General features: G+C 52.9%; 1 protein-coding gene across 1 annotated transcript; it reads left to right on the top strand.

The window, feature by feature from the left end:
• Positions 1-3: 3 nt before the first annotated feature.
• Positions 4-12,109, top strand: SKIC2 (SKI2 subunit of superkiller complex). The gene is made up of 28 exons (XM_072833626.1): positions 4-158; positions 237-340; positions 936-1,045; positions 1,135-1,252; positions 1,340-1,454; positions 1,568-1,642; positions 1,952-2,005; positions 2,104-2,294; positions 2,463-2,591; positions 2,811-2,956; positions 3,599-3,745; positions 3,877-3,961; positions 4,153-4,259; positions 4,586-4,732; positions 4,810-4,906; positions 5,092-5,304; positions 5,387-5,497; positions 8,209-8,439; positions 9,157-9,294; positions 9,454-9,591; positions 9,717-9,821; positions 10,151-10,298; positions 10,394-10,520; positions 10,658-10,868; positions 11,029-11,139; positions 11,224-11,442; positions 11,637-11,777; positions 11,859-12,109. Exons 1-28 carry the CDS (start codon positions 137-139, stop codon positions 12,057-12,059), a joined length of 3,741 nt encoding a protein of 1,246 aa, XP_072689727.1. The 5' UTR covers positions 4-136; the 3' UTR covers positions 12,060-12,109.
• The last annotated feature ends 56 nt before the right edge of the window (positions 12,110-12,165 follow it).

The raw sequence follows: 12,165 nt of genomic DNA, 5'->3' as shown, positions 1-12,165 counted from the left end.
CTTCTCCTTGGCGCTCAACGCCGCTCCCGGCAGGGGTGTGTGACGGAAGTCGCCTCCACTTCCGCCCGTTCCGGGGCGGGGCCCGCTCCTCGGCTCCTCGCTGCGCTTCCGGTCTGCCTGCTGCCGTGCCTCCGAGATGATGGACACCGAGCGACTCGGTGAGAGGGAGAGGGTGAGACGAAGGAGTAGTCGGAGGGGTGGCCCTTGGCCTCTGACCTCTGACCTTCCTCCCGTAGCGCTCCCTCCTCCAGATCCCCTGGATCTACCCCTTCGGCCGGTGGAGCTGGGATGCACAGGGCGCTGGGAGCTTCTGAATGTGCCTGGGGCTCCAGAGAGCACCGTGAGTGCCTGTAGACCCTGACATTGACCCTCCTTAGTGTTGCACCCTAGCACAAGCTCATCCTTCTCCCTGGAGCCCTGTCATCTGGGCCTGCCTTCTGCTGGACAGACCCCAGCCCGGTGGACAACATCTTGTGAAGACAGAGAAGGGAATGCTCCACATACCTTGGCTCTGAGAGCTGCTCTTTCAGATGCGGTTTTCCCCTTTGGAGTCACCTGTCTCCAAGCACCAGGGCATTGATGGCCAGCCTTCAACAAGGCCCTGACTCCCCCCTTTTCCTAAAACTGGTGTTTCTCAAACTTAAGTGTGCCTTGTAATTAGTGTATGTGTGTGTGGGATTTTTAAAAATACAAATTTCTAAACCCAATCACAGAGATGGCGAAAGTATTGTATCGTGACTTATTAGTGATCATTGCTTCAGGTAAACCAGTAGCGGGTACTTTGCCCTGTAAAACGGGACAGTTTGGAAAATATTGCTTCTGCCTGACTCTCCTAGTCGGTCTGGAAAGTCTACCATTTCTCATTTAACACAAATCCTATCATTTTCTTTTTTGCTTTATCCATACCTAATGCCTCTCATCTTGTCCTTCACCAGCTTCCCCATGGCCTCCCGCCCTGTGCGCCAGATCTGCAGCAGGAAGCAGAGCAGTTGTTTTTGTCATCTCCAGCCTGGTTGCCTCTACATGGTGTGGAGCACTCCGTCCGGTGAGGGGTCTAGACTGGTGAGAGAGGCCCCTGAAGGAAACTGAGACAGGAGAGAAAGCAGACCTGAAAGCTGTTTTCCTTTTCTGCAGAAAATGGCAGAGGAAGATGGATCCTTGGTCTCTCCTGGCCACACTGGGGGCCCCAGTGCCCTCTGACCTTCAGGCCCAAAGGCACCCAAACACAGGCCAGATACTGGGCTACAAAGAGGTCAGAGGTCAGGGGCCACAGGAAGCAGGGTCGGGAAAGGGTCAAAGGCAAGCACAGCCTCACTGGGATTGTGGTCCTTTGCCTCAGGTCCTGCTGGAGAATACAAACCTATCAGCTACAACCTCCTTGTCTCTTCGCCGGCCCCCAGGGCCTATCTCCCAGTCCCTTTGGGGGAATCCAACACAGTACCCTTTCTGGCCAGGTGACTTGTGGGAATGGGATGGTAGGAGAAGGTGCCCTCAGTCTCCTGGAAAGGGTTCCCCCTATCCCGTATCACCGCACCCCACGAATCCTATTTGTCTATCTTCTCCCCAGGTGGAATGGATGAGCCCACCATAACAGATCTGAGTACTCGGGAGGAGGCTGAGGAGGAGATAGACTTTGAGCAAGGTGAGGTGGCGCCAGGATGGACCCTTGGGAGCAGGGCTGTGAGTCTGGACCCCGAGGAAGAGGGAGCCCAGGCCCATCGTTGGGCTGCTGCTTAGCCCTTCTGTGTCTTTGAGAAAATTAGGAAAAGGCATCCTTGTCATTACAGTTTTTACTGTCACCTGCTAGAAAGTTGTGCAGACTACTTGCGACTGTAAGTAGCCCCATTTGCAACATCTGTGCTGTGAAGGGCATCTTGTAGGTTTGGGTAACATATGACTTGTGTGACACTGTGTCATAGTGCTGATTCTGTGTCTCTGTTCTTTCCTTTAGATCTTCTTACGGTTCCACCTGGCTTCAAGAAAGGTGTGGACTTTGCACCAAAGGGTGAGTTTTAGTTTTGGGATGGGGTGCAGAAGTGGTGTTCTTCTTCTGTAGAACAAAGGTAGACATCACCAGGTATCCCTTTTTACCTTGTTCCTCAGATCACTCAACTCCAGCTCCTGGCTTGCTCAGCCTCAGTCATTTGCTGGAACCTCTGGATTTGGGTGGGGGTGATGAGGATGAGACTGAGGCAGTGGGACAGCCAGGAATTCCCAGAGGGGACACTGTTTCAGCCACCCCCTGCAGTGCTTCCCTGGCCCGAGCAAGCAGCTTGGAAGACCTAGTGTTGAAGGTTGGTGGTTCTGGGCAGAGAAAGAAGGGGCCTTACTGAGGTGCTAGGGTGGGATGGGGTGGCTGGCTTGGTTGGGTCTAAGAGGAAGACTGGAGTATCTTTTGGGAGGGGTAGTAATGAATAGCTCTCTGACTGTATTTCTGTCATCCCTGCCCCTGGCTTTTGCAGGAAACATCCACAGCTATATCTCCTCCAGAGCCCCCCAAACCTGTGCCTCAGGAGCAGTGGGCGATTCCTGTGGATGTCACCTCCCCTGTTGGTGATTTCTACCGCCTCATTCCCCAGCCAGCCTTCCAGGTAGGGTGGCCCAGTCCTCACATGTTCCCCTGTCTCCTCTCCGCTGTTCTCTTCATCTCCTTTCCCCACCCAGGCCAGATGCCTTCTAGGTCAATCTTGGACCTCAGCTTGGCCTGGCCTTGCTCTGGTATCCCACAGCCACCTTGCATGCCCCAAGAGCTGGAGGCAGGAGTGCTCTTTTTCCCTTGTCCGTCCACTATCTATTTCTCTCTCCCACAGTGGTCGTTTGAGCCGGATGTGTTCCAGAAACAAGCCATTCTGCACTTGGAGCGGCACGACTCCGTCTTTGTCGCAGCTCACACATCTGCGGGGAAGACAGTTGTGGCCGAATATGCCATTGCCCTTGCGCAGAAACACATGACGCGGTACAGGTCCCCTCTGCCTTCACCAGCTGGTCCTGGGTCCTCCTGCACCCTTTCTGAGTGTCATCTCTTCCCCACCTCTTACCGGTCCTTCAGATGAGAGGTCTGGGGAGAAACTGAGATAGGGCCAGAAGTGAAGTGGGCAGGTGTGGCAGGGATAGTGGTTAGAAGAAGACCTGCATTAGCTTTGGAGGGGATTGGGCTAGAATTTCTTTTCTTTTTTTTATTTAAACTGAGTTTTCTTTCTTTTTTTTTTCCAAACTGAGTTTTTTTTTTTTTTTCTTGTTTTCTTTTTTTAAAGACTTTATTTATTTATTCTTGAGAGACACACACACACAGAGGCAGATATATAGGCAGAGGGAGAAGCAGGCTCCCCACAAGGAGCCTGATGCGAGACTCCATCCTGGATCCTGGGGTCACGCCCTGAGCCGAAGGCAGAGACGCTCAACCACTGAGCCACCCAGGCGCCCCTTGGGTTAGAGTTTCTGTGGGATTGTGTCATGAAGGAGACTGTGAGGGCAGTTTGGGAGGGAGGGGGGCCACCTGAGCTCTGGCATGCCTCTGAGAGGGCTCAGGGTAGAAGAGGCGATGTTGCCCAGGAGGCTCTGGGAGAACTGACCAGCTGACTTCATGCCCTCTTCCCAGGACCATCTACACATCACCCATCAAGGCCCTGAGCAACCAGAAGTTCCGAGACTTTCGAAACACATTTGGGGATGTGGGATTGCTCACTGGGGATGTACAGCTGCACCCAGAGGCCTCCTGTCTCATTATGACAACAGAGATCCTTCGGTGAGAGATAGGCACTCAACACGGGTGGATTTTTGGTCAGGAACATGAGGCTGCTCTGGACAGCATGTTGACTGAGAACAGGGTGGAGTCAGGAGCCACTGGGGAGTCAGCTTCTGGCCTCTTCTCCCCAGTTCCATGCTGTACAGCGGCTCAGATGTCATCCGGGACCTGGAGTGGGTCATCTTTGATGAGGTTCACTACATCAATGATGCTGAGGTGAGAGGCACGGGAGCCCCAGACTCCAGTAGTCCTCTCCTGTGGTCCTGGATCACATATCCCTAGTCCACACACCCTTGGGGACCTTACTGCCTTCTTTGCCCCCAAATGGAACCCTGTGCGCTTCCCTAGGGGCAGAAGAGCAGCCCCCTCTGAGCTGCTGGTGACTGGTCTTCTCTCTCTGTGCCCAGCGTGGGGTTGTGTGGGAGGAGGTGCTCATCATGCTCCCCGACCATGTCTCCATCATCCTACTGAGTGCTACCGTCCCCAACGCCCTCGAGTTTGCTGACTGGATCGGGTGAGATGCGTGCCCTGAGACACATGGGTGAATGGGGCTGCGGCACTCCTTGGTTGGGAGTGGGGGTGAAGACTACCACAGCAAGGAGAGTGGTCAGGTCTGTGGAATAGAGAGGAGGAAGTGGTGGGGCTGGAGTATATGTCTGACTCAGCAGCTGCCCGACCCCACTTGGGTCCAGGTCATTTTGTGTTGGGAGAAGAGATGATGGAACAGTCTTCCAGTCTGGCTCCCAGAAAAGTCTGGGTGAAGCCAGACGGGGAAGGCGGCAGGGATGTGGGGTCCTTCCTACACTGTTGCCCCTGACCTGCTGCCTTCTCCCCACACAGGCGGCTGAAACGTCGCCAGATCTATGTGATCAGCACTATTGCCCGCCCCGTTCCCTTGGAGCATTATCTTTTCACGGGGAACAGCCCCAAGACCCAGGGGGAGCTCTTTCTGTTGCTGGACTCTCGAGGGGCCTTCCACACAAAGGGGTAAGCTGGAGATGGGGCAGAGTCAGGGCTGGGTCCACTGGGTGTGGCTGTGATCACTGACCCCCGCTATGCTTCAGGTACTATGCAGCTGTGGAGGCCAAGAAGGAGCGGATGAGCAAACATGCCCAGACCTTTGGGGCCAAACAGCCCACACATCAGGGGGGACCTGCACAGGTGAGAACTGGCAGGCTTTGTACCTGCTACCATGTGTTTCAACTCTATCCATTCTTCCCTCGTTCCCCAGGGGTTTGGACTTGAGCTTTGAGCACTGTCCGACTTGACACTGCTTTACCTCCCCTCACTTTGGCCCTGACTGGTTCAGGAACTCACCACTTCCCCCTTCGTGCCCTCTTCCCCAGGACCGAGGAGTGTACCTATCCCTTCTGGCCTCCCTTCGCACCCGCGCACAGCTGCCCGTAGTGGTGTTCACCTTCTCCCGGGGTCGCTGTGATGAGCAAGCGTCGGGCCTCACCTCTCTTGATCTCACCACGAGCTCAGAGAAGAGTGAGATTCACCTCTTCCTGCAACGCTGCCTTGTTCGCCTCCGGGGCTCTGACCGCCAGCTGCCCCAGGTGTGGATGGGGGTCTTGGGGACTGATGGGGAGAGAATTCTCCACCACCTTATTCCTGACCCTGGGTCTTGGCTCCTTGCAGGTCCTACACATGTCCGAGCTTTTGCACCGTGGCCTGGGTGTGCACCACAGCGGCATCCTGCCTATTCTTAAAGAGATCGTGGAGATGCTCTTCAGTCGAGGCCTGGTCAAGGTATCCACACTAGTAGAAGAGGAACTCTTTGGAGCACTTGTTGCTCTCTTTGGGGCTGCCCAGAGGGTGGAGGGGCAGGTCTTTAGACAAGACAGCACAGTGGCTAAGAACTCGGGCTTTGGTCCAGATTGCCTGCATGTGAATCCTGGCTGCACTACTTACTCACCATGTGACCTCAGGCAAACTCCTTAACTTTTCTGAACTTTAGCTTTCCCATCTTAAAATGGGGATGTGCCAGATCAGCACAGGCAGTATTCAGAAGAGAAACCCCTCAAATTAGCAAGTGTCTGAAAAGTTATTAGTCATCAGAAAAATGAGAATTTAAAATATTCAAAGAGAAATGACTTTACAGCTACTAGGCTGATAAAATTTAGGAAACCAGCCAATGCCAAGTGTTGCCAAAGACATCAGAGACTATAGGATTATAGGAACCCTGATAAAGGTATATAGCCAGTCTGGAGAGGACCCTGGCATTTTGAGGTAAAAAAAAATAATAGGTCCAATATACCTTTGATCCTAAATTCCATTTCTGGATATGTAGTAGAAACAAGTTTCCTGGTCTATGAGTGAAAATGTCCACTCTTCCTTTGTTGGCTCTAATTTTTTGGTAGGGTGCTGGTGACACCAAGGTGCTCTCACTGGGAAAGTGAGGAGGTAATTGCCCAGGATATGCCCCACAGTGCTCTGCAGCAGTGGGAAGCAATGAATTAGGTGTAACCATAGGAAGGCTCATGGGTGTTGAAAACACTGGTGGAAAAGAACACGAGATGTGTCATTGCTTTTATTTTATTTATTATTATTATTTGAGTATCGTTGACACACAATATTTTTCACTGGTTTTGGGTATACAACATTTGGTTTCTGTTTGTATAATAGACATAACGTTTATTTGGTATGCTGTGCTCACTACAAGTGTAACACTACCTGTTACCATAACATCGCTATAATCGTGTCATTAACGGTATTCCTTTTTTTTTTTTTTTTTTAAGATTTTTATTTATTCATGAGAGACAGAGTTGGGGGTGGGTGGGCAGAGACACAGGCAGAGGGAGAAGCAGGCTTCCTGCAGGGAGCCTGACGTGGGACTTGATCCCCGGTCTCCAGGATCAGGCCCTGGGCTGAAGGCTGTGCTACACTGCTGAGCCACCCGGGCTGCCCAACAGTATTCCTTTTATGCCTGTGACTTATTCCGTTCCTAGAAGCCTGGATCTCCCCGTCCCCTTCCCCCAGTGCACCCATCACCTAACCCCTTCCTTCTGGCAACCAGCACTTTATTCTCTGTATTTATAGGTCTGAGTCTGCTCTTTGTGTGTTTCTTTATTCGTTTTGTTCTTTAGATTCCACATATGAGTGAATCATATGGTGTTTGTTTTTCTTGGTCTGACTTATTTCACTTAGCATACATTCATTTAGCATCAAACCATCCCTGTTATTACAGATGGCAAGACCTCATCTGTTGTTATGGTTATGTAATATTCCAACGCACATACCACATCTTCTTTATTCATGTGTTGATAGACACTTGGGTTGCATCCATATCTTAGCTATTATAAACATTGCTGCAATAAACATAGGGGGCATACTTTTTTCTTTTCTTTTCTTTTTTTTTTTTGAGTCAGTGGGGAGGGGCCGAGGGGGAAAGAGAGTCTTTTTGTTTTTTTAAGATTTTATTTATTGGACAGAGAGTGGGAAAGCATAGCGGGTGGAGGGGCAAAGGGTGCTGAGCAGGGAGCCTGATGCAGGGCTTCATCCCAGGACCCTGGGATCATGATCTGAGCCAAAGGCAGACCCTTAGCTAACTGAGCCACCCAGACAGTCCCGAGAAAGAGACTCTTAAGCAGGCTCCATGCCCAGTGCAGAGCCTGATGTGGGGCTGACACAGGGCTCAATCTCATAACTCTGAGATTGTGACCTGAGCCAAAACTGAGTTGGACACTTAACCAACTGAGCCACTCAAGCTCCCTATCATGTCTTTTTTTTTTTTTTTTTAAAGATTTTATTTATTTATTCATGAGAGATAGAGAGAGAAGCAGAGACATAGGCAGAGGGAGAAGCAGGCTCTATGCAGGGAGCCTGATATGGGACTCGATCCAGGGACTCCAGGATCACGCTCTGGGCCTAAGGCAGGCGCTAAACCACTGAGCCACCCAGGTATGCCCTATCATGTCTTTTTGAATCAGGGCGTAACTAACTGCCTTGGACGTGGATTGTAAATTCATGCACTCAAAAGATAATCTGTGAAAATATATTGACACAAAAAGATACTCTAAATATATTGGGATGATTAATGGTGGGGACATAGGAGTGAGATATGGAGGTTACACAAAAGAAGTAGATGAATAGATAAAATAAGGAAAATGACAGCACTTGCACTCTAGATTTGCCATGAGAGTTATTTATTTTTTTTAAATTTTTTAATTTATTTATGATAGTCACAGAGAGAGAGAGAGAGAGAGAGGCAGAGACATAGGCAGAGGGAGAAGCAGGCTCCATGCACCGGGAGCCCGACGTGGGACTCGATCCCGGGTCTCCAGGATCGCGCCCTGGGCCAAAGGCAGGCGCCAAACCGCTGCGCCACCCAGGGATCCCTGCCATGAGAGTTAAATGAGATCCTGCAAGTTAACCGTCTGGGACCACACCTGGTGGTCCCATGCCCAGGGCTGGGCATCTGTGTGCAGCCCCTTTGCTGAACCTCTCTTCCCCCATCCCAGGTCTTATTTGCCACAGAGACCTTTGCCATGGGTGTAAATATGCCTGCCCGAACGGTGGTGTTTGACTCCATGCGGAAGCACGACGGGTCTACCTTCCGGGATCTGCTCCCTGGAGAGTATGTGCAGATGGCAGGCCGTGCAGGCCGGAGGGGCCTGGATCCCACAGGCACTGTCATCCTGCTCTGCAAGGGCCGTGTGCCTGAGATGGCAGACCTGCACCGCATGATGATGGTGAGCCGGCCAAGGTGGTGGCATGAGGCTGAGCTGGGACATCACCAGCTCTGGGGACCTGCTGGATTCTCTCTTCCAGCCCTCTTCCCCCTCCTTGCTTTCCACAGTTGATCCCTGAACAGTGTAGTGTTAGGGGCGCCTACCTCCTGCACAGTCATATATCCACATATAACTTTTGACCCCTGAAAAACTTAATAGCCTATACTGTTGGCCAGAAGCCTTACCAATAACACATGATTAATACCTACTTGTGTGTTATATATGTATTCTCTGTTTTATTCTTGAAATAAATCTGGGGATAAGAAAATGTTATAAAGGAAATTATGAGAGAAAATGCAGGACTGTATGGCATTTATTGAAACAAAATCCGTGTGTAAGTAGACCCACAAAGTTCAAACACATGGTGTTCAAGGGTCAGCCATTTTTTTCTTTTGCCTGGGAGAAACCAAGGTCAGAGTGAGCAAATCTGAGGTTTAGACTGAATCTTACCTCCTTTAGTCTTTTGTCACTGTGAAGACAGAGCTAGGTAGAGCCTTTGAGGGCCTATCAAGTTTTGTTCCTTTATTTTGCAGAGGTGGTGAGGAAGCAATTTGTCTAGGGTTTCATGGTTGCAGGGCAGGGACTGGATCTGCTGGGACTAGAGCTGGTCCCCAGAGGGCTGGCTGGGGGCCTCCCCCCCCCCCCTCCAGTCTCACTGACTTCTCTGACTTGACCCAGGGGAAGCCATCACAGTTGCAGTCCCAGTTCCGACTCACGTACACCATGATCCTGAACCTGCTGCGGGTGGACGCCCTCAGGGTGGAAGACATGATGAAGAGAAGCTTTTCCGAGTTTCCATCCCGCAAGGACAGCAAGGTGAGGAGATTGGGATGACCAGTATACTGGGCAGGCTGTTGGGACGAGGGAAGCCAGGCTGGGAAGGGGCAGGCACCTAGAGACTGGGGGTGCAGGCAGGGAGGGTGGCACACTAGGCCTGGGGACTGTCCTTTCACACTTCCCCCCACTTCCACCCAGGCCCATGAACAGGCTCTAGATGAACTGACCAAGAGACTAGGGGCCTTGGAGGAACCTGACACGACTGGCCAACTGGTTGACCTGTCTGAGTATTATGGCTGGGGGGAGGAACTGACAGAGACCCGGAGCTTGATCCAGGTGAGTGGGTGTTGGAGGCATGATGGAGGGAGGAGAGAATGAGACACTCTGGGTGCTCCTGAACCTAGGCCCGGCCTAGTCCCTGTGATGTCCGTATGATGCCTCCTCCGCTCTCTACTCTTTAGCGACGCATCATGGAGTCTGTGAATGGGCTCAAGTCTCTCTCAGCGGGAAGGGTGGTGGTTGTGAAGAATCAGGAGTATCACAACACATTGGGTGTGATCCTGCAGGTGAGGGCAGTGGAAACTTGGACCCCAGAGGGAAGGAGGGAGAAAGGAGGGAGTGGGGGGAGACCCTATCTCCATCTTCCCCAGTTGGCTGTGGTGGTTATAGTCACAATGGTACACTCATATCCCCTGTTGCTCTCCTTTCCTGTTGCTACCACTTTGTGCCTACCTCCTTGTCCTTTCCTGAAGACTGTTCTGATGGGCTTGGTTACCAGTCCATCCTGGTGGGCTTTGCAGTTGCTCTGTGTCCCTGCCTGAGGGTGGGGACCTGCTCTCCATCTTTGATGTCTACTCCTCACATTGCCCTGGCCTGGCCTCCCCACCTGCCCTAGGTCTCCTCAAATTCTGCCAGCAGGGTATTTACAACCCTGGTCCTGTGTGATAAACCGGTGTCTGAGGACCCACAGGAGAGGGCGCCAGCCACCCCTGATGTGCCATACCCGGATGACCTTGTGGGATTCAAGCTGTTCCTGCCTGAAGGTGAGCATGGGGCAGATGTCCAAGTTCCTGACAGCAGTGTGGAAAGGATGCCTGGGTCCAGGGTATTGTTTGACTCTGCTCTCCCCTTTGCACAGGGCCCTGTGACCACACAGTGGCCAAGCTCCAGCCCGGAGATGTAGCCACTATCACCACCAAGGTGCTCCGAGTGAATGGGGAGAAGATCTTGGAGGACTTCAGCAAGAGGCAGCAACCAAAATTCAAGTCAGAGATTCTGGAGAGATCTTTTTTTCTTGGGAGGGACTATGTAACAGGGTATGGGGAGGTGTGGTTGGGGCGTCATGGGCTTCTGTGGAAGAAAAGACTCTGCCCTAGGTCTCAAGACTTTGCTCCTTCCTCAGGAAGGATCCTCCCATTGCAGCCGTGACCACTGCTGTCCAGGAACTGCTGCGTCTGGCTCAGGCCTACCCAGCAGGACCCCCGACCCTTGACCCTGTCAATGACCTGCAGCTCAAGGATGTGTCTGTGGTAGAGGGGGGGCTCCGGGCCCGGAAGCTGGAGGAGCTGATCTGGGGGGCTCAGTGTGTGCACAGCCCCCGTTTCTCTGCCCAGGTAGGTCCTGAATGCCAGCTCCCAAGTTGAGAAGTGGGGGCTGTGGTTCCCTTCTGGTCCCCTGTAGACCGGCCAGCCCCATCTCTGCCCTTGTCCTCCATGCCACCTCACCTTGCGGCATGAGGAAGGCTTACGTGCTTCTGCTGGTGGCTGTCTGCAGTACGTGAAGCTGCGAGAGCGAATGCAGATACAGAAGGAGATGGAGCGCCTGCGCTTCCTGCTGTCAGATCAATCACTGCTGCTGCTCCCAGAATATCATCAGCGAGTAGAGGTGGGAGGGGTACTGGGGGCGGGAGGGGGGTTGGCTAGCGAGGGAGAAGATAGCAGGCTCCCAACACCCACCGTCTTTCTTCAGGTGCTCCGAACCCTGGGTTACGTAGATGAGGCGGGCACCGTGAAGCTGGCAGGGAGGGTGGCTTGCGCCATGAGCAGCCATGAGCTGCTCCTCACTGAGCTCATGTTTGACAATGCTCTGAGTGCCCTGCGGCCAGAGGAGATTGCAGCCCTACTCTCCGGCCTGGTCTGCCAGAGCCCTGGGGACCCTGGGGAGCAGCTCCCAAGTACCCTCAAACAGGTATGGGACACCCACCCCACTTCCTCTCCTTTGGCTGTGGCATTCCTGAGCCCCACCCCCACAAGTTCTCCAAGTGACCCCCCTCTAGCCCTGTGAAGTGCCCTTAAGAGCTGGAATGCCTTCTTCCTTATCTGGGCTACCCTGCTCCTGGAGAAGGAAGGCAGGGCCTGAGCCTCTTATTCTGACATCTGCAGGGAGTGGAACGTGTCCGGGCTGTGGCCAGGCGGATCGGTGAGGTCCAGGTGGCCTGTGGCCTGAACCAGACAGTGGAGGAATTTGTCGGGGAGCTGAATTTTGGGCTGGTTGAGGTTGTGTACGAGTGGGCCCGTGGCATGGTGAGTGACTGGGGTTTTGTGGGTGGCTGGTTGGGGAGAGGCTGCCCAGGTCTATCTACCACATTCTTGCTTCCCCCACAGCCCTTTTCCGAGTTGGCGGGGCTGTCAGGGACCCCTGAGGGCCTGGTGGTCCGCTGCATCCAGCGCCTGGCTGAGATGTGTCGCTCGCTGAGGGGGGCAGCCCGCCTGGTAGGTGAGCCTGTGCTAGGTGCCAAGATGGAGACGGCAGCTACCCTGCTACGGAGGGACATCGTCTTTGCTGCCAGCCTGTACACTCAGTGAATGCTGTCTGTGTAAAAATGTAGTAATAAAATAGCAAACCCCTGCCTGTCCTTAAGGTGTTGGGCAGGGATGACTCAGGCAAAAGACACAGCAAGAAAAAAAAGAA

This window comes from Canis lupus, chromosome 7, assembly GCF_048164855.1.
Source record: "Canis lupus baileyi chromosome 7, mCanLup2.hap1, whole genome shotgun sequence".
NCBI lineage: Eukaryota > Metazoa > Chordata > Mammalia > Carnivora > Canidae > Canis > Canis lupus.
This window is presented reverse-complemented; position numbering and strand designations above follow the sequence as displayed.

What these genes read in the sequence shown, in the direction of transcription:
- SKIC2 (XM_072833626.1), top strand. Translation starts at nt 137, where the DNA reads ATGATGGACACCGAGCGACTCG. An exon ending in TCAGTCGAGGCCTGGTCAAG is followed by an intron (nt 5,498 to 8,208) that starts GTATCCACACTA and finishes CCCCCATCCCAG; the next exon opens with GTCTTATTTGCCACAGAGAC. An exon ending in GCCCCCGTTTCTCTGCCCAG is followed by an intron (nt 10,869 to 11,028) that starts GTAGGTCCTGAA and finishes GGCTGTCTGCAG; the next exon opens with TACGTGAAGCTGCGAGAGCG.